Source organism: Ptiloglossa arizonensis, chromosome 8, assembly GCF_051014685.1.
Source record: "Ptiloglossa arizonensis isolate GNS036 chromosome 8, iyPtiAriz1_principal, whole genome shotgun sequence".
NCBI lineage: Eukaryota > Metazoa > Arthropoda > Insecta > Hymenoptera > Colletidae > Ptiloglossa > Ptiloglossa arizonensis.
Window position 1 is genome coordinate 18,674,799 of NC_135055.1, and position 21,629 is coordinate 18,696,427.

General features: G+C 47.2%; 2 protein-coding genes and 1 long non-coding RNA gene across 3 annotated transcripts; all 3 read left to right on the forward strand.

Annotated features, from left to right (window-relative positions):
- The first annotated feature begins 1,878 nt into the window (after window positions 1-1,878).
- Tbc1d15-17 (TBC1 domain family member 15/17) lies at window positions 1,879-10,053 on the forward strand. The gene is made up of 10 exons (XM_076318240.1): window positions 1,879-5,851; window positions 5,925-6,523; window positions 6,968-7,060; window positions 7,132-7,633; window positions 7,726-7,902; window positions 7,971-8,065; window positions 8,208-8,406; window positions 8,467-8,684; window positions 8,757-9,071; window positions 9,136-10,053. Exons 2-10 carry the CDS (start codon window positions 6,497-6,499, stop codon window positions 9,439-9,441), a joined length of 1,932 nt encoding a protein of 643 aa, XP_076174355.1. The 5' UTR covers window positions 1,879-5,851; window positions 5,925-6,496; the 3' UTR covers window positions 9,442-10,053.
- LOC143150172 (uncharacterized) lies at window positions 9,236-11,299 on the forward strand. The gene is made up of 3 exons (XM_076318241.1): window positions 9,236-9,376; window positions 10,295-10,532; window positions 10,681-11,299. The coding sequence occupies exons 2-3, from the start codon at window positions 10,309-10,311 to the stop codon at window positions 11,198-11,200; spliced, it is 744 nt and encodes a 247-aa protein (XP_076174356.1). The 5' UTR covers window positions 9,236-9,376; window positions 10,295-10,308; the 3' UTR covers window positions 11,201-11,299.
- LOC143150173 (uncharacterized) lies at window positions 11,255-12,293 on the forward strand. The gene is made up of 3 exons (XR_012992971.1): window positions 11,255-11,473; window positions 11,619-11,947; window positions 12,027-12,293. It is a non-coding gene; the product is annotated as an uncharacterized LOC143150173 (long non-coding RNA).
- The last annotated feature ends 9,336 nt before the right edge of the window (window positions 12,294-21,629 follow it).

The following is a 21,629-nucleotide window of genomic DNA, read 5'->3' on the forward strand; positions in this document are numbered from 1 at the left end:
CGGGAAGAATCACGTTCCCGATCGTACGGGAATTTGCGTTCCGGGAGATTTCGGTTTCCTCGTCGGTGATGGATCGTCGAGTGCAAAGGGTCGACGCGTCGAACGCCACCGTTGGTCACTGGTGACTGGTACTCCAAAGGTACAACCGATTCTTTAAACCGTTTACGCGACCACGAACTTATATAATATAATGCTTCGAAATAGCATTACTCTCGGTCCGAGATGTGCAACAACAACGAACGAATCGTCGGATATACGAATATTCGATGACACGAGGTAGAAACATTTTACGGTTCGTGCACCGTGCCCGGCGGGGCACACGTATCAATCCACACGTGTTCATCGTTCGAATTCTTGTTTCTCTCGAATACGCGATCTCGACGGTCGTGCGTCAAACGCAACAAACAATTTTCGATCTCGGAGATTTCTCGATAACGCGCGCGTTATCGGTCGATAACGACGCCCCGGCGCAAAACGAACGCTACCGAATGGTTTTTCGGTCGGGTTCGGTCCACGATGGAAAAATCGACGATTTATCGACGGAATTCCCATAGTTGCCCGTCGGTATCGTTCACGTGCTCGTGCACGAAAATTTCGAGCCAACGGTATCACTCCCCGAGAGAGAGAAAAGACATTTCCGAGAATACGGGGCCGAAGTTATGCCAGAAGAAACCGCGTATCTCGCGCGAGCCCGTAAACGGCTCGAAATCGTCTCGGTTAGAATTTTTACTGCGCGCCACTTTGTTTTCGTTCGCCTTTTTCACCGGTTCGGTGCCACATTTGCGCTCAACGATCCGACTCGGTCAAGTGCAACGGGATCTCATTGTGCGGATCGTACCTCGATCGGAATCACGTGCTCGAGTTTACCTGGATCTTTCGAATTCGAAAATTCCCGAAGAAGAAGTTTCCATCGACTTAGTTTCTCGAAACGATTCAACGAGGAGGCTTGTGCGTTGTTTTGTTTTTTTTTTCTTTTCTTAAAGGACTCGCAAAGGTGAAACGTGTTACGTTTTAAGGAACTCTTGACTCACAACGCGCGGCATGGAACACTCGTACGACGTACATTGTTAACGTAAAAGGTAGAGCGTTCTCGATTTCCTGGAGGGAGCTTGTTTCAACGTCCTGGACATATTCGAAGTGTGATTCAACGAGTGTCGCAGCCGTGAACTTTTACTTATTTATAAACGTAACGGTTGGCCGCCAGTTTCGTGTACTTCGTAACGCGGCGAGCAGATATCGGCGAGGAGCCACGGACCGCGATACGAATCGAACAATGAGACCGTGGACATCGATCACGGCGGTGAAAAACTACGGGATAAAGTGTCCGGGATTCAATTATGTTTATCGTTATTGCTATTCTTATCGGTCTTAATAGTCCACGGTCGAAGTTCGCGTCCAACAGCATCCTTTTCCCGCGTCATTTAGTCACGTTTCCTTTGTTGACTCGCAACGGGAACCGCGGCGGCTACGCGCCTCGGTGCACGCGCACCGAACGTCATATTTATGTTGATCCGATAAATATGTAGCAAATTGAATTACCAAATAAACTACGACGCGGAACGCGTGGTACGTGCACGTGACGCGACGAGTATCGACCCGTTTTACATCGAGTTCGTTTGTATACGGAAACGGTCTCGAGCTGAAATCGTGGCACGGCTCCCGCGAGCCAATTTTTGCGTAATCGGGGAACGTTTGTCGCCTGTGATCTATTTCGAGCACGACGCGGTCCGTGCGAAATTGTCCATCGAAATACCCTGCAAGCGTTCGCGAACGGATCGCTGTTCGGCGAAAATAACGCGAGGCGAGTAAATCGACGTCCCCCCCTCTCCTCTCGATCGCGAAACGGAAACTTTTCCGGACGATCGGGAGTTTCGCGCGGATCGCCGCGAAATTACGCGCGAGAGAAATCCGTAACGCGAGTACGACTTACGTTGAGTTTCACGCGAGTCGTGCACGAGTCACGGCTACGGGTGGTTTTTCGTTCCGGTTTCGGTCGAACGGAAACACAACTATCGAGAACACGTAGGAATGCGCGCACCCGGTCGTAATCTGCACCGTAATTTTCAAAGAACTTGTTTCCATCTTTCTCTCTGAGTCAGAGAGATACCCGTGCACCCGGTGGTGGTATCCGTCCTCGTGCGCGTGTTCAGCGTTATAAAATCGCGGGACAGCGAAATATTATCTCGCATCGTTTTTATCTGCATCCTCCTATTTCGTATTGGTCGAGGAGGATTTCAGTATATACTAAATACAGGCTACGCTTTCAACGGTTTTTGTTCTCCGCTCCGTCGCGTCCGCTCCACGGATGCTTTGAACGTTCACGTTACAGCCCGAGCCCATCTTCGGTTCTAAGAAGGCAAAATTTATGAATGCCTAGGGAAGAAAGGCCTTCGGTCCTCGCATTCCGCTTCTCTTCGACCACGACGGTGTATACACGTGCGCGTGCGTGCGTGCGTGTGCACGCGCACGCGCACGCGTGTAATCGTGTACTCGTTACTTCGTTGTAACCACGGGTTAGTCACACATTTTTCCCCCTTTTTCTCTGTCTCGGGAGTCACGCAATTTGTCGATCAGGATTTCGGTCCAAATACCGGGCCACCGGGTTCCACGGTTAACAATTGTTTTATATTAATTTCTGTTACGCCCGCCTTTGTCCGGAGAACGTTCGATCGCAATTTCAGCTCGATAATGTATCGCGATCTAGGGACAGCGTCGCGTCGCTCTGATTACGCAGCACGTTGTGCGCGCCGCGATCTTCGGTGCAGCTGCACTCGATTAACGTCTGCATCGCGAAAGGCGAATATGCACTTCAATCAGATGCGTCGGAACAAAGGATCTCGCGTACGATCCGGCTCGAAAGTGACTTCATCTAGCCTTGTTTCCGTTGATACATTGTAATTCTCGCCTCGTGTACCGGCATTTCTCGTTGGGACACTTTTTCGAACGAAACGCATCGATCTCGCGGCAATTTCCCTACAACCGCGTTAACTTTCGTTCGCGTTCGATTCGAAATTTACGCCACGTGTCGCGCGCAACGATCTCTCAACGAATTTTCGATCGTTCCACGAAAACGTTCGTTATTTTTCATTTCACTGATTTTCCATCGGTTTCCTTTTTCTTTTTTTTCCACGAAACGACGCGAAATTATCATCGTACTAATATGTAGAATAAAACATGTGCAGATAAGAACGTGCACAAGTCAACGATGACTAATCTGTGATTGCATTGCACATTGTTGCAACGATGCGTCCGTCGAGATGCTACGACGATCCGTGTCGTTCGTCAAATCGTAAACTGCAATCCAACCGAACGTACGATTAATTAGAAAAAGTCGATCGCGTTTGCATAAATTTGCATTAGTTTTTCCTCGTTCTTTATTATGTATTATTTTTTTGTTTATCCGTATTACCGTACACGCGATAAACGTAATAGGACGTCCCGAAGGAAAATATTAGCATACGAGTGCAACAATACGACGCGATGTATGTTTTCGAAACGACGAAACAATAATATTTTCGAACGTAGCAGAAAATCGATATAGCGTAACAATTGCGACACCGTGGAGATCGAGGCTTTTAATAAACGATTGCTATTTATTTTCGACCTACATGTATTGTTATTAATAGACTTTTATCGGCCGGGGTGTACCGAAATACGTGGTACGCTACTATAGGAATTCATTTCTCCAAAAGAGATACCTAAATCGAAAACCTGGAATCAAGTATTCCAAACCGGTTTTCCTTTGGGAAAAAATTGATTTTAAACACACGTACGATACACGTGTAGCCACTGTGTACACACGTATCCATTGTATCCACTTTTCGAATCTCTGTCGTGTTTATGCGAAAAATGTGCAATTTTAACTCTCGACTTTTACAATCGAAATCTTCTAACTTTACCAGCACTGAAAGTAACTTACAATTTTAAACAGAAGACGCCAACGTCTGATTGTATCTATAGATACTGTACATAGAGCAGAACAAATGTTCAATATCGACCTCGTGCGATATCGTTAACTTTGTAGCGAATTAAACGTTCGCAAATATGACGATTCCAGGAATCATATTTAACCGAATCATCTTGGAACTTACCAGCTAGTATCTATCGAATCTAACTTGCTCGGAAGATATTGCAACGAGTTCCGTTAATTGCTCGCACCTGAGTTGTGACAATAAATGGAACACGTTTCTATACCTCGAAACTAAGAATATTTTCAATGTCACACCAACCGAGGTTCCGTCTGCATCCTAAGGAACGAATAATCAAACGATACTTGAGATTTTAATATTTCTTTCTTTGCCGCGAACGATCCGTCGCCGCGAGTTACAACGATCATCAAATCTCACAAGGAGGAGGTCGCGGAGAGGCGGAGACCCAAAGGGAGATAGATGGAATCAAAGTTCCATCGATCTCCCTCTACGTGGGTTACAATCGAGATTAACCAACCGAGGAGGTGGAAGGAATCAAAGTTCCTACGTTCATCTATATTCACTCGTGCCAAGTACTATTGTTGCGCAATACAATTGCATTGCTGAAAAAAAAAAAAAAGAAAACGAGACGAAATCGAGAATAACACGCGACCCGAACCGTCTAATTGGACCTAGAGGATCGTTGAAAGAGAGAGTTTCGCGCTCGTGAGTACCCAGAGAGACAAACGGAATCAAAATTCCATCGATTTCCCTCTACGTGGGCTACAATCGGGATTAACCGACCGAGGAGATGGAAGGAATCAAAGTTCCTTCGTTCGTGTATATTCACTCGCGCCGAGTACTATTCTCGCGTAATGTAATTACGTTACCGAACGAAAGTAGACGAAATCGAAAAAGACGCGACCTGGACTGTATAATTGGACCCAGAGGGTCGTTAGAAGGGAGAGTTCCGCGCTTATGAGTACTTGGGTCAATGTGCCTTTAACCTCGTTGATCCGGAGATCGGGGTCTAAAAATATCAACCGTCTAGTTTTATCAGCGAGTTCGACCGCGGAGAAAGATGATCGACGACATCGAAAACAGTTGTACCGTTTCTCGTGGGTCAATTTTTCCAGGCCACGTGCACATTTACGCGACTTACGATCGTGTCTGTATCGTCCTCTCGATTTTGTCACTTTCGCGGACAGGTGTGCGCTCTCGCACCTCTTCGTGTTTCTCTAGAAGCGCGCGCAGCTGAGGACAGCGACATCGATCACACGGTCGATCACTTGCTCTTGCAACAAGCAGAGGTGACCGGGGTGATGAACGAGACAACGAGCAAAAAGAAGCTACTTGTACGATAATTGCTCGATAGAGAGGCGAGTACGTCGAGGCCTCGAGGCTAGCAACGAAAAGAAACGGGTATAATTCGAAATTAGAGGCTGTTGATTATCGGTCAGGTTTTCATAAGCAAAGTTTCGAAGCGTGGATAATTGATCGTCGAATACGCGAGCGTGGCATTCGTTTGATTTTTATTATTTGCACGGTACGTGTAAATGTTCGATTTTTCAGAAAGAATTTCTTTCGTTCTTGAGAGCATCGTTTCTCGTCTAGAGAGATAAACAAATTTCAAGGGCATTAAGAATCCGATATCTTCCGACGGAATATTTAATAATTTCAGAATTTATCGCGTGCGGAATATCAAGAGTTAAATATCAATTAACATTTCTACAATTCTTTGATCGATAAACGATTCGATTTGATAATGATTTGCTTGAGTATTATAAAGTAGAAGAATTTAATAATCAATTTCTTTTTAATCGAGATGCATACCGTATAAGTGAAATCTTTCCTTCAATGGCATTTGCATTCGGGCAGAACGATTTGTGCGAACAAGGTACACAACATGCATTAAAGATACCGACATTGCAGGTGTTTTCAAGGTAATCTAGAGTTATTATCAAGCATAGGATCCCTGTTTAATCGCACGGCACTTTTACATTCTGTAATTTTTAGATTTATTTCACGTCGAAATATTACGTAAAATACATAGAATTATGTATACTTTGAAAATGCGTTCTGTTATCATGGATATTATATTCGGTCTGTTAGGGGACTTCGTATCGCCCGCATGGGATATAACATTGAAATGAATGAGTGAACGCAAGCAAGAAAGAGTCAAGTTTCGTGACAGAGGTCGCGATTAAACGCTTACTCATACGTAGTAGATGCTATGAGTTTAGTAGCGTTGATTGTGCGTGCTCGACGTTTATCGAATACCTGTAGGTTGTGAAAAGTAATTTAATGTATCGTGGAATGTTTTACAATTTTTAGTTAACAAAGATATCCTGAAAACAACAGAGAAATATTTCCTTCTTTTGGTTGCAATCAAAACAACACTAGACAGATATAATCGTACGCGGTATCACGCAGATGCATGGTTGCGCGAGTGATCGCGCATTTGAGAGTGACCGCGCATAGAACAGAGAGAGAGAGTACGAAGGTAAACTTGCGGGACAGTAGAAGGGATGTGTCGAAATCGGTCGTAACTCGACCAGCCTGCTAATTTACTCGAAAATATATTTGAAATGTCTGAGCTCACCGAACAGGGAAAGGTGAGAACTATTTGTATGCAATCCAACCATGCAAGTACAATTTATTTTGTCATAAATTCGTTTAATTTGAATGTCATGCCTCGTCAATTTCGAGAATGACGTACTCTAAACACGTATCCACATGCAATACTTGTGATCACGTCAACACTACTCTTGACAAGTTATGTGCGGAATCACTAAGTGTCATTCGTTTTTATCTTCGTATTAATTATAAGTCATTGTCATCTGACGTCTGGATAAATTGATTTTGTTCCATTCGTTTCATAACGTTGTTAGTGAGGTTAGGTAGTTGTTATTGTTACTATTGTAATTACGCATTTATTATACATTTCATTTATCATACATTTTCATTAGATGGAAAATAGATTTTAGATCAAGAATTGTTGTACGTGTATTAAAAGCTTTTACTTATTCTCTTTTTTTCTTTCGATTGATTTCGATTAGGATCTGTGCATTCATGCAGGAGTTGTACTTAGAGGTGCAAGTACAAGGGAAGACGAAGTTCATAGTCTAGGGACGTTAAAGATTGTTGAATATGTAAGCAAACTTTGCATATAATATTATTTGTTAGGACAAATAATTTAGAATACCCTGCATTAAAATTGCAGAGTTTTGGGAAATGCATAGAATGGAAACCTATAGAGGATTCTGTAGTATTGGAGAACCAAGATCAAGATCCAGAATGGTCTTTGGTAGATACGCATACTAAGCGCACTCATAATTCTTCCGAGGGACCAGACTCTCTTGGATGTACAAGGACTGTCAGAATTTTATTCACAGATTTAAACTCTTTCCGCATAAATCATGGAGGACAACAACTTATATTTATGCAAAGGGATGGTACCACCTACGTTGCCTTTTTTCAGTTGTCTAATGCTGAAAGTTTTGTAAATTCTTTGAAAAGTTATATTAGATTTGTAAAGTCGCGTACAAATAAGAATTTGTACATTGTAGAAGACGAAGTGCAATCCGTGTTAAGTAAATCATTTGCCGAGTTAGACATATTTCAAGAAAATACTTCGTTTTATGTTTGGAAATTTATGAAGAATCTACAAAACCGTCCATATGAAACAACATTGGAAGCATTTAGTAAACTGTCGGATATTTGGTGTAAGTGTATGCACAAAATCTGGAATTACGAGAGTATATCTCTACAGTTTCTAAATATTTTAAGAACTTTTGCGTATGTCGTTGCATTATAGTATACAAAGAAGCAGCTAAACGTCCAGTCGAGGAAGCAGTTGCAGATATATTGAATAATTCACTATCGATAGATGTTTCTTATCCACTGGTGTCTGTAGATTCTGGAGAAGAATACGAAGTAATTGGAGCACATGGATTGGGTGTGGTATTACCTCCACGAGCACCTTGTTCGAGAGGTATAACAGAAATAATTTTGCATTAAGCGATTTTGAATAAGGTACATAAATATTTATGATTACGATAGGTGCACCACTGTCGAGAGAACAGTGGAATAATTATAAGGACAAAGAGGGGAGAATTTTAAATCCTCAGGAAGTAAAAGAAGTTATTTTTCGTGGGGTTTGTACATATAATTTACATTTGAATTTTTTATCACATAAATGGGTATTTTACGAAAGAGCTAGTATAAAATTTCATACCGATCGTTATAAAAAAATTACAAGTACAATCTACAAACCAAGCAAAGAGTAAATATTTTTAGGGCATTGCTCCAACATTGCGATTCGAAGTATGGAAGTTTTTATTAAATTACTATCCATGGAATTCTACGCACAATGAAAGATTAGAACTCAGAAAGAAAAAGACTGACGAATATTTCATGATGAAATTACAATGGAGATCTATGTCTCCCGCGCAAGAGAATAATTTTTCCGATTATAGAGATCGAAAAAGTTTGATAGGTAACGCATGGAAATGAATTAATTAAATAAATTCATGTACGTTGAGATGAAAATTTTTAGGGAAGGACGTTAATAGGACGGATAGAACACATCCCTATTATTTTGGCGATAACAATCCACATTTAACACAATTGTACGATATCCTCATGACATATGTAATGTACAATTTTGATTTGGGATATGTTCAAGGTATGAGCGATTTGCTTAGCCCTATTTTATGTTTAATGGATAGTGAAGTCGACGCATTTTGGTGTTTTGTTGGGTTCATGGATAAAGTGGTAGGTTTTGTATTATGTATTTTAGAATATAATTACCTGTAAACTACTTATAAATCGTTATACACAAATTAGAGTACCAATTTTGAAATGGATCAAACCGGAATGAAAGCTCAATTGTGCCAATTGTATACTCTCTTGAGTACTACAGATCCGCAATTAGCGCACTACTTAAATAAGCAAGATTCGGGAAATATGTTTTTCTGCTTTCGCTGGCTTTTGGTACTGTTTAAACGGGAATTTAATGCGATGGATATAATGAAATTGTGGGAAATATTATGGACCGATTTACCGTGCAAAAATTTCCATTTACTTTTATGCGTGGCTATTTTAGACACCGAGAGAAGCAAACTTATGGAAAACCGTTACGGGTTTACAGATATATTAAAGGCAAGCATTTAGAATAATAGACTCGAACAATTTTTTATTTATTAAGATACAATATACTTTACAGCATATAAATGATCTTTCGCTTCATATCGAACTTCTTTGGATGTTATCAAAAGCCGAGGGTATTTATTATCAACTGATGTCGGTAGCGGACCAGTTACCCGATAATGTTCGCACAATAATTGGGCTTGAACCTTTGAACAAAACATCGTTAACTGATATCGTGGAAAACGATGAAGCTTCTGGCCATAATGTTGAAGTTAACGGAGATAATAGTGATTCGAGAAGAAGTAGTATGGAAAGTGGTAATGTTAAGTTTGGGAATAATGAAGTGTCGTTTGAACGCGGATTAAATTTGTCGTACATGTGAGACCAGGGTGGATCGTGCATTGTAAGTTGAAAAATGTGTGGTGCACCGCAGTCAATTTTACAAGACTCACACTTTTAATTAACAATATTTGCAATCTGCTTTTCGAAGATAACTTTTACGTTGTTTATCGATACAATGCAACGATGCCTTTTCTGGCACCCAACGATTTTTATCGCGCGCAAGCGATATTTCATACGAAATACCCAATTTTACAAAACATCTCCTATACTTTACTACACCAATCGAATTGTTCCGATGGGAATGTGATGTCTAAACGATGCATCTCGATCGTTGAATTTGAAATTGTTAGTAGCGTTGAAATTTGAGATATTTATGAAATTCATTGTAATTACAAAGAGATTATAGACTACGCATACTTAGAAAATAAGAGGTAGTTTCCTATAAACGTATATTCTTCGTCATAATCATAGTTTCTATGCATGGTGAATTTAGAGCGATGTGCAGAAACAATTCACGTCGTATTTTAACTTCAACCGTTGTTTTACGCTCGCGCCATTTTCACTTAAGTTCAAATGTCTTTTTCACATTTGTACAAAGCCTCACAACAGTACTGTATATTTCTAATAAAAATCACCCGTTTAATCTCTGATATATACATATCATTTTTTTTATACACAAGATTTGATAACTCGTAAAGTAAATGAAAGTTTCAAAGACATTCGTGCGCGTTAAAAGTTCGCGCTATTCGGTAAATAAATTTTTTAATTTACGAATGTATGGTAGATCAAGTTTATATTTGTGCTGGGTTACGTTCGATGTCGCGTCGATCGTTCGTATGGAACGCGTATAAATATAAACAATGGTTTTTCTATATACGTAAATTCGTCAACAGAATAATCGCGAGGTATGGAATTTGTCGCTCTAAAGCGCAACAGAGGACGGAAAAAGAGGAGACATTTGAAAAAGCGGCGTTGCGAACAGGTGAAATTTGAGGTTAAGTTTTCGAAACGACGGAAATTTATTTCGGAACGTACCGATATGTTTACTGCTAAAGAACAATTGATTTCCAATACGATGCAAGCTAATTCCTTTTGGGAAAATTATGCAGTAGCCCAAGAGTGGCAAAAAAGGTTGGTTACAATTTTTTATAAGGAGGTTACAATGGAATTAAAATGTACTTGTTAAAACTGTGGTAAAAGTACTTTAAACGTTGGGCATTCGCGATACAACACGACTGTTCACGTTCTTAATAAACTAGAAGGATACAATTATTTCCAGACATAGCGTAACATGGTGGAGGACCCGTTGTATCGCATTAGAATACGAGAATCGAGCGTTGAGAGATAAATTGAGATTACTGGCCCGTCAGAATGCAGTGCAGTGTTCTTCGCAGGCTCGAAAAAGCCATAGGTACCGGAACCAAGACGCAAAAGAAGTAGAAGAAGAGGAAGAAGAAGAAGAAGACGAGTCAGGAAACACAGAAGAGAACGAAAACTTGGAATTCCACGTAAACGAGGATATGATGAGCTTTTTGGAACAAAGCATAAGGCATAAAGTAGAATTAAAGAAGAAACGCGAAGAGGAATCGTGCATCAAAAAGGAGGAGGAGGAAGACGAAGATGGTTCGATTCAAGGTGGAGCCGCGTGGGTGCATACAAGGAACAACAATGCAAAATTATTGTACGGCGATGCTAGTTCTGCCATCTTAGCAATGGAAACTGCCCTCCAAACTACCATCGACAGGCACAGAGATAAAGCAAAACCCCAATATTGGCCCGTTATTCCCATAAAACTATAAACTGTACTAACGCAATATATTTATACATTACATAAAATTTAAGTCTACGTAAATATGTATTTTATAGGGAGACGGAGAAAAAAAAATTTGTTCCACACGCTTTTGACAACACATCGTTTATCCAATGACGTAGTCTCGCGTAGTGCTCGCGACTTACGAGAGATGACGTTACATACTCCTTTCTTCCCCGACGCGCACACGCGTAGGAGCACTTGTATGCGTGCCGGCAACTGTCGACGATCGCTAGGTCATCGACGAAAACGAGTTTTACGTGTACGAATAAAACCGCGCATTAAAGTTTAATGTTTGACTAGAGCTCCGTGGCGGTCGAAAATTCTTCACCGAATCGATGCGCGGGTAATTAGCGAACGATCAAGATCGTCCTCGTCTGTGAAATAGTTATTTTTTTTGTTTCCAGGTTTACGAACGCCGTAAAATTGGATAACTCAAGTCAGTCGAAGAAAGTTGAATTGTGGCGACAGTTACGAGTCGTTCTCGTAAAATATACGAATTATCTCCCATCTATGAAATCCAATTGACTCGCAATTTATGAAGCATCGACGAATCGGTATGCGCGTGTACGTACACACGTACGCACGTAGAATTTAAAAGGGTCGAGATCGAAGTCTCGACCGATCGTGCCAGGGGCAATATCAAGTTGTTCGTTCGCATCGAGTCGCGCGCACCGGCAAGGTAGTCATAAATGACACCTAACCTATGAAATATACCGGAGGAAGCAATTAATGGGTAATCTAATCGGTCGGGCAATTACGTACACGTATTACGTTTATTATTGTTATTATAATTAGTATTGTATTATTACCAGGATCGGAAATAATCGATCGGTGTTGGCGCATTCGAATGGTAATGTCGTTTCGCGGTGCTCATGTATATTGCAATACACGTGGATGCACTTATTAGTACACGCGTACGGAAGTACGTAGAGCGTTCCCGTATGTATCTATAAGCGACGAAAGGCGTACAGCGACGAGTAGAAAAGATGAGAAAAGATCGTGTACAGATCGAAGATAGATGCTCCGGAGAGTACGAACTTCTCGGTTGCGAGCACACTGAAATATATCTATATATAGTGCGAACGTGTTTGCGCTAAAGTGTTATCCGTACAAGAACCTCTCTGTGTACCTGGGTAGAAAGGGGATCAGGAGGCTAACCGTAGGCGGTCTACCCAACATTCTGGAACTCTGGAAATCAATTGGAGATTTCGTCGGTTAACACCGTCGCCGATATGAATTCAATATTTTCGTCCATTTTTCTCCTATACGTATTCGAGTGTTTCCAAAAAGTAGCACGTTACTTTATCGAGAGACGTAATTTTTCTTCGCTAATGCCTTTACACCGCGAGCGTTAAGTTCGAGTTTTATTGGATCGGTGTGGACAGGTCTTGCAGGTATCGAGGATCTGTTTCGATAAGAGGCGTCATTCGTAAAGTTATTTCGTGGAAAGGTATCGCGGTGCTGATCGTGGATCACGAGGAAATAAATATTCCCGGTGTGTATCGAAGATAGATTAGGAAAAGACGGACGAGAGAGTTCTTCGGTCAGTCTGTCAATACGTTATCTCCCGGTCGATCCGCTGACACGGTCTATGGAATTCTGGAACCAGTTCGAGAGGCTCCAACATCGATACCTCGGTCCAGAGAAAGCCCCTAATTATCGAGATAACGCGTGTCGCGGTGTCGATACTGGTTACGGTATCGGATCGCCACGTTTACCTACACTCCCACGGGATTTTTCGTACGATTTGTTAACAATTTCGAGCTCCGTGCACGTCGGTGCAAGTGGTTACACGTTGCTCGGTTATTATTCGATCGAATTATCGATTCGTGCAGCCACGGTGTTACTTTTTCCACACGAGGAAAAGGGGTCAAGGGAACGGGTTACGCCGATCTTCGTTCCCGTGCACGTCAAATTTTTCACCGATCGTCGTTTACGAAGATTCAACTTATCGATCGACACGCGGTCCTTTTTCTCGATTTGTAACAAACCGGTCGTACCTACGCAAAGTGGGCTCAGTACGTACGAGAGGCGTTTTATATCCACCAACAACTTTCATTTAGATCTTTATCGATCAACTTTCACGGTATACTCGCATATTGCTCTTTATTGCCACAGTCTCAACGTTCTCGAGACGCTTTCCCGTGAACGCGGCATCCGGAGATTTCATGTATTAAATTTTCAATATCTTCTTCTTCTTTTTTCTCCTTCTTCTTTCCCGCGTTAGGTACCCGAGGCGTCTTTCGGCTAGGGAATAATAGTTTGAAACGGGGCCCATACCCCGGGATAAATTATCATCCATGGTTACGTTTCCACGTGTCTACCCAAATGCAAATCGAAACCGACGCATTCACTCCGTTTCGTTTACAAAGTCGAACGCGCGAATTACTGGAAACGCGTAGATACGATTCGTAAGCTCGATCCTCGGAGCTGGTTCTCGACGGTGAGTTTCATCGGGGATCTTCACGGTTTCGTGCCTGGTCGATTTCCGTGGAGGCGAACGCCGCGGTTAAGTGGACGCGCGTACGTATTTTTTTCCACGCGCAATTTCGAGCGTTCGGGTTCCCTCGCGGCGCGAGATTCGCGCGAGAGAGGCGAGGAGAGTCAGTCGTTCGGTCTGGAGCATTTGCGAGCTCGTTGGTGGAACGTTTTAAGACCTACCTTTCGTGCAACGCGTCAAGATAGCGGTGGCGAGGGGAGGAGTAACGGGAAGGTAGAAGGAGTTTACTTTTTATCGGGTCCGTGTCATTAGTGGCCGCAACGAGTACTATAAGTTGGTATCAAGGACTGAGAAGTCCAGGAGATCGTCGGGACGGGCGACGACGATGACGAGAGGACGAGGACGAGGACGAGGACGAGGATACCCAAGTACCTACCACCGTTCGCCTTATTAGGCCTCGTCCTCTACTCCCCTCCCCTCCTTTCCACCCCTCCCGGTCCCTGGTTCTTCTGCTCTTAAAATCATGGCCGCACGTAACCGTCTACTGATTATATGGATTCGGCGATGATTTCTGATGATGCCCCCGACCCCCGAAATGGTAAAATAATACAGTGTCGTCTCCTAGCCCGGACCCTTTCGGTCCCGTGGGCCGGTTCGTTAGCGGGGCCTTGGCGCGAGGCACCCTGTCATTATGCGGCTGGTCTCCATCACCCCCACCAGTTCCCAATTTTCAGCGCCCCACCACCGCGTCTCGACGAAATCTCTTACCTCGGTTTCTTCGCTTTGCCTCGCCTTTCCAGTCATCCCTTTTCTTCCCTCTTTTTTCTTTTTTTACCCACTCTATTATTCTACATTAGCACGGTTCGCTACAGTTAGCCGGGAAGAAGAAACGCCGACGCGACTATAGGCTCACGGTAGGCCATATTCGTTTTTCTTTTCTTCATTTTTTTTTCCCCCATCACGGATACCGATCGTTCGAATTCTCGATCACGAGGGTGAGAGACCACCGATCGATCGGATCTCGCGTCTCACGGTCACGATCCCGGTGAAAACGTCGCGGAAAGGTCTCACCGGCGAAACGAGGGCGGGAATGTTCCAAGGCGCAACGAAATCGTCGTCTATCCGAGTTCTCGATTCCGTGTCTCGAAATCACGTTCTTTGCGAAATTCGAGCGCGAAACTCTAGAGCCGGTTCACGACTACTGCGGACATTCGAAACTCGTAACTCGATCGCGCTCGGTCCGGCTGGCAACCTCGTTGCGCCTCCGCTCGCAAGAAATCTAGTTACTTCTTCTTTGTCCGCCCCGCTGCTTCGTCCACGAGTTTGTTCATTTTTCCCTACGGGCGGGTGGTGGGTCTCGATCCACGTTGGTGGGTCAAACGTGGCCGATCCTTGGCGAGAAATGGGCGAAACGTGTACATCAGGGACCCACGGGATGATAGGGTACGCCGGAAGCCGACCGTTCTGTCCCCCAGAACGGTCCCCCCTCTGGCTACTTTCAGAAAAGTTCGCGGTCTCTCGTCTTCGAACGAAACGACCCGAGCACTGGTGTAGGTGGCCCCTTCCCCCTCCTGACGGTCCCCACTGTTCGCGACTGGTAATCATTTCGCTTAATGACGAGAAGCTTTGTCGGTCCTCTTTCGTCCCTCTCGTCGCTCGTGGTCCAACGGATTATCGCGCGCGGCGGTCCTTTCCCCGTATCCACGGACCGTTTTGCTTCCTTTCCGTTTCTCCCCCACCCCCACCCCTCCCCTCTCCCTTCGTCCTTTATTTCCGAACTCTGTAATTTTCCCCTAGCGACCGTGCCACCACGTCGCGCCGAAATTGGCGTACAGCGGAAAGATTTCGTAGAAACGGCCCTTCTTCCCTCCTCCTCCTCCCTCCACCGCCGCTCTGACGTTCTTTAATGGGCCGTGGGGCCCCAGGACGGTCCGCGTACGGTGACAATGGCATTTCTCTCGCAACCGCGTCTCTTTTCGTGAGACGACGACGACGACAACGACGACGACGAAAAAGAACCGACGCATCGATGCAACAAGAGGGGAAAAGCGGGACGGTAGGGCCTTCTGACGGGCCCCCGGAGAACGAAAGAAGGAAGGAGGAATCGCGAGAGTCGAGGAGAATTAGGAGGAGGACAATAATGGGGGAGAATAAGAAGATCGAGGGGAAACGTTGACTATAAAGAAGAAGAAGGAGTTCTCCCGTCGATATCTTGCTTTCGTGGGCCCGGGGGTGGGGCGGAGGGTGGGGGGTGGGGGTATAGGCCCACGGCGGCCCTCCGATCGACATCACGCATGTATCCGGAGAGACGCAAAGTTAAGGCGGCCTCGGGGACAACGTATGCGTTCCGCGGAACAAAAGCCGAAACAATCGGGCGCGCGCGCACGGATCGGAGCGACGCAAATTTATTCCGCTCTAATGTCCCGTACACGAATTCCGATTTCGATGCGGCGAGGAGGGGGAGGGGGGAGGGGAGGGGAGGGGAGGGTCCGGCTCACCGATCCGCTCCCAGCCGGCGGGTAACGTCGCGACGTCGGCGACAACGTCGCCGAGGTTCCGCGGTTGCGCGCGTGTTACGCGGCCCCGAGGTCGGGGGCCCGTTCTTTCCTGCTTCCAGCACCTGCGAAAGATCGGGCCGTGTGGCCGATGCCCGAGCAAACAATACGGACGATGATGCACCGTCTCGGGCGCATTGTCCGTAGCGAGCGGTAGTAGGCGGCGGATTTATCTGCCTACTCGTAGAGTCAGGTAGAGGAGTCCCGAGGGTCCTCGACCCTCGAGGAGCGTCGCGCGAGACGACGGAACTGATGGATCTTCCCGCGCGTTGCATCTCGATTTCGCACCGGGACGACACCGCGATCCGTTCGGTACGTCGGGACGGTGTTTCGGGACTTCGGGACGGTGTTTCGGGTCGCAGGACGGTGTTTAGTTTGGAAGACGATCGTCAATGTCGTCGAGTCGTTGTTCGGGTTCGTCGAGACGGTGTTTCGGGTCGCGGGATGTTGTTTAGTTTGAAAGACGATCTTCAATGTCGTCAAGACGGTGTTTTGGGACTTTGGGACGGTGTTTCGGGTCGCGGGACGGTGTTTAGCTTGGAAGACGATCGTCAATGTCGTCGAGTCGTTGTTCAGGTTCGTCGGGACGGTGTTTCGGGACGTTGGGACGGTGTTTCGGGTCGTGAGACGGTGTTTAGCTTGGAAGACGATCTTCAATGTCGTCGAGTTGTTGTTCAGGTACGTCGAGACGGTGTTTCGGGACGTTGGGACGGTGTTTCGGGTCGCGAGACGGTCTTTAGTTTAGAAGACGATCTTCAATGTCGTCGAGTCGTTGTTCAGGTACGTCGAGACGGTGTTTCGGGACGTTGGAACGGTGTTTCGAGTGGTTGAGACGGTATTTCGAGTCGTCGGGACGGTGTTTCGGGACGTTGGGACGGGATGCCGGGTCGTAAGACGGTGTTTAGTTTGCAAGACAATGTTGAATGTCGTCGAATTGTTGTTTAGGTTCATCGAGACGGTACTTCGAGTCGTCGGGACGGTGTTAGGGTCGTTGAGGTGGTGTTTCGGGTCGTAGAAACAGCGTTCAGCGTTGTGGAGACGGTGTTTCGGGTCGTCGAGACGGTTTTGGTTTTCGATACGATGTTTCGTGACATTGAGACGGCTTTTCGGGTGTTTGAAACGGTATTTCGATTCATTGAGATGGTGTTTTGGGTCGTTGAAACGGTGTTCAGATTGTAAGACGGTGTTTAGCGTCGCGGGGACGACATTTCGGGTTGTTGAAACGGTATTTCGAGTCGTCGGGACGGTGTTTCGTGTCGTTGAAACAGTATTCAGCCTCATGGTGACGTTGTTCCACGTCGTCGAGACGTTTTCGGTTTTCGACGCGATGTTCCAAGGCATCGACACGGTATTCCTGATCTCACAAAAGTGTCTCGAGCGATCGAGCCAGTATTTCTTGTCGTACGAGACACTTTCTTACATCCTGCTCGACGAATCTCCGCGCAACTCGCGAATTTTCCACACCCCGGAATTGTTCGATTCGGTCGCTATAGTTTTCGCTTTTCCGTTGTTCCCTCCACCGGGAAGCGTTTGCTCTTGGATAGCAGTGATCGCGTCACGAGTCACGCGCCGATGCACGGAATTATTAAGGCGGCGAATTTATCGCTCACGGTTTCGCCGAGCGCCGCGTGTAAATCATCGTGTGATCTATGCGCGAGCCGTTGCAAAATATATTATCGAAGACCGCGCGATTATTCCGGAAAGCCGAGTTCGAAACCCGGCTCGGGTATAGCGTCGCGCGGCGTCTCATGCATCATGCGAGCGAACATCGGTCCCGTGCCCTCCGACGGTCGACGTGTTAACAGATCGTCAAAATTAATGCGCCGCTATTCCCGTTAACATGCAAATTTTCGTGACCTTTAACACGCTCGCTACCGCGCGTACCGCGACGATTCACCACGCGGGGGAGACGTCGTTCCTTCGGCGACGATTTTCGCACGCCCGGTGTACGCCAACAATGGCGTCGAATCACGGACGCAACGTTGCAAAATGCGTTATTTCGTTTCGATCGTGGGTGCAACGCTCGCGATCGAACGAAATTACACGCTGCGAAACTATCGAGCGTCCTCGACGGTTCGACGAAAGTAAAGAGTGGCATTCACGCGGCGATATCGTCGGGAGGGTTTTCGTGTTTGAAAATCCAATTACAATTAAAACACGACAATAGACACTTGGAGAAATACCTTGACGATTAGCTCCGTATTATCGCTTCGGTGTAAAAATTCAAACTCGAAGGAAACACGACGAAAGCGACACCGTACTCGCTTACAAGGCTCGGCGGTGTCTCTTGGTCGCATTTCCCCGGTAACACGCCCGAAACTCGAATCTCGCGCACGGAACGTACACCAACCGGTGATAAAAACTCGATTCGCGGGGAGAATCGTTCCCGAAGTATCGTTGCTCGCGTATTCGTTGCGTAGGGACGAATTCCACGGTGCTCGCGAAACGTAGAACAGAATTCGACTCGCGATCGTTCCGACCTTCCGCGAATTTGCATTCACCGAGACGCGTGTATTTCTCCGTTGCTCGCTGCTGCTGCTGCTGCTGCTGCTGCTGCTGTTGCGGAGGAGGAGGAGGAGGTGGTGGAGAAGGAGGAGACGAAGGTGGAGGTAGAGAAGGAAGAGGAGTAGTGGAAGCAGCAGAAGCAACGGAAGAAGACAAGAAGGGAGGGGAACGCGAAAATTCGGGTACCGGGCGCGCAAACCGTCCGGAATCTTTTTCTCGTCGCGTCACGAAATTCCAGGACCTTTGGCACGGGCGTAGACGAGGCTCGTAGGGCCGAGCGCGGAATGAGCGCCGACGGTAAGTCAGTTCCTCGCATACCGGGCGCTCAGGTAGGTAGGAAGGCGGCGAACTGGCTGAAGAAGGAAAGAAACGTGAAATCCGCGCGTAGCGGGAACGAGAGAAAGAGAAAGAGAGAAAAAGAGAGAGAGAGAGAGAGAGAGAGGTTCGAGCTCGACGGGACGAAGAAAGAGCAGAGAACGAAAGAAAGAGAGAGAAACAGAGTGAGAGAGAGAGAGGAACGAGTAGGTGCGAGAAAGGAGGAAACGGTGCGAGCGAGAGAGCGAGAGGAGATTTGGTATAGTCTAGCTGCTCGGTGCCGCGAAGCGCGCTGAATGCCGAGGCCCCGGCATATCGGGGCCCTGTACTACCGCTCCCCTCTCCAAGATGGCCGCCAGCTCGGGTCCAGCCGGGTCCCCCTGACCGAGCCAGCCGAGTCCACCGAGTTAGGGGAAGGGTAGGCCTTGCAGGTGCCGCCATGTCAGTGCATGCCTAACCTCGAAGCCGCGCGGAACGGACGCTGGGCCCGAGAACGCGACACCTCGTGCTGGGCTCTTGCTTCTCTTGCCATATTGCTCTTCCGGGGCCAGGAGCGAGACATCGACGATCGAACGCGCGTACCGTCGCGTCGCGTAACCGCGCCTAAACTCGAATCGTTACGGCACGAGCCGAAATACGCGAGAAGGAGAGATCCGCCTCGTCGTCCTCGTACTCGTCTTCGTACTCGTCGTCGTCGTCGTCGTCGTCGTCGTCGTCCTCGTCGTGGTCCACCTCCTCCTTCTACTCTTCCTAGAGCGAAGGAACACGGACGAACGAAAACATTCTCCGTGAACGTGGAATCGCGACGAGAGAGGGTGGTCCTCCGTGAGCAAGAAGAAGTCCTCCGCGATCGAAGCTCCGCGTATCGTCGCTCGGTCGTGGTTACGCTCGCGTTTCGTACCGAGAGGTTTCTGGCAAGCGCGATTAAACAAATAAAAAGAAAACGTCCGCTATCGATTCGTTTCTTCTTCTCGTTACAGTTCATACCGGGTAGTCGCGACACGTAACACGGTGGTGGTGTCTTCTTCGCGGTGGTGTCGACGGTGTTCCGCGTCACGGTTGCTCGACGAGCTTCACGAACACCGTCGTGGCCGGGGACGGGGGAGAAATGATCGAAGCGAACAGAGGAGTCCACGAGGAGAAGATTCATCCTCGTCGGTCTAACGCTGGTCCGCTGTACCGGTCCTGTTCCACTGGTCGTTAAACTCCCCGTGCGTACCAGGATCGATCGATCGCACGATCGTTGGAACGGGAGCTCGCGCTCCCCCGCGCAGACGATGAGAAAAATCGCACGGTCGTTCTAGAAGCTGGAAACCGCGTACGGTGGTTCGGAATATTTGGGACCGGCCGACGGAACGGGTAGCCACGATGAACGGACGCGAGACGATCGCGCCGTGTTCGCGAGCGGTCGTCGCGTCGATCCTCCAGGTTTATCGGGCGTGGATCTAACGCGAGGAATGCACGATATCTCGCGGCGTGGATATTCCAGCAACGGAGCGAGGACAAGCGGATAGCGCGCGGACTGCCGTGTGAGCGAACGAGATAGATACAACCGGGCACGTACGCGTCGGTTAGAACGAACGGTGGAAGAACGGGAGAAAACGAAGGGAAGAGAGGAGGAGGAGCGTGTCCGAGAGAAGGACAGCGAGAGAGAAACGAGCGGAACGGTGTCGAGTTGGGCCTCTCGCGTACAACCGAGGAATTTCCACGACGTATCGGGAGCCTACGGGCCCGAGGACCGCGTCGGAAAACGCGGCTGGAACCGCCCTAGCGGCCTACAGAGCCAGACCTAGCCTCGACCGCGACACGACCCTCTTCGAAGTGATACCCTCGGAACCAGGATTAAAAAGGGAGAAAAAAGAAGTAATAAAAAAAAAAGAAATAATCGATAAGGTGAAAATGTTGTGCTTGGTGGTGGTGCTCCGCTGGTGGGTGTGATCAATGTGCTGGTGGATCGCATACTCGTGGTATCTTCCGTCGGTTTTTTCGCATCGGGGCCCGAGATAGGTACGCGCGTAGACAGGGACGATTCTCGGAGACGACGGACCGTACGAGAACAACGGACAACAGGGTCGATCGACAGGGTCGCGGTAGAAACGGTGGTACGCTTGTACACTGTCCGCGCATGACGAGTCGTTGGGGGCATCGTCGACGGTACTCGCGTCCATTCACGATCGATCCGGGGATGGAAAGATCCAGATAATAACGCGAGGGAGACGGAGGAGCCGGAGGAGGAGGCGGCGGAGGCGGCGGTGGTGGTGGTGGAGGAGGCCCCAGGATGCGGCACCTGCTACTGTTCCTCGTCCTGGGAGCGACCCTCGCCCCGGGCACGCGGTCGGAGCTAGTCAGATACTTGGAGGTCTCGGAGAACGCGAGACCGGGGACCAGGGTAGGCTTCATCGACGCCGACAGCCCCCCGTATTTGATCGTCTCGGTTTCCGGTTCGGCGGTGGACTCGGACTTGAACGTCGACCACGCGACGGGCGAGATACGAACGAAAGTGCCGTTGGATCGCGAGACGAGGCCCTCGTACAGCCTAGTCGCGTTGCCGCAGAACATTCAGGTGGTGGTGAAGGTGCTGGACGAGAACGACAACGCGC

Excerpts from the sequence above, each read along its gene's own strand:
- Tbc1d15-17 (XM_076318240.1), top strand. The coding sequence starts at position 6,497 with ATGTCTGAGCTCACCGAACAGGGAAAG. Across the intron at positions 7,061-7,131 it reads CGTTAAAGATTGTTGAATAT|AGTTTTGGGAAATGCATAGA; the intron begins GTAAGCAAACTT and ends TTAAAATTGCAG. Across the intron at positions 8,066-8,207 it reads AAGAAGTTATTTTTCGTGGG|GGCATTGCTCCAACATTGCG; the intron begins GTTTGTACATAT and ends AAATATTTTTAG.
- LOC143150172 (XM_076318241.1), top strand. The coding sequence starts at position 10,309 with ATGGAATTTGTCGCTCTAAAGCGCAACAGAGGACGGAAAAAGAGGAGA. Across the intron at positions 10,533-10,680 it reads GCCCAAGAGTGGCAAAAAAG|ACATAGCGTAACATGGTGGA; the intron begins GTTGGTTACAAT and ends AATTATTTCCAG.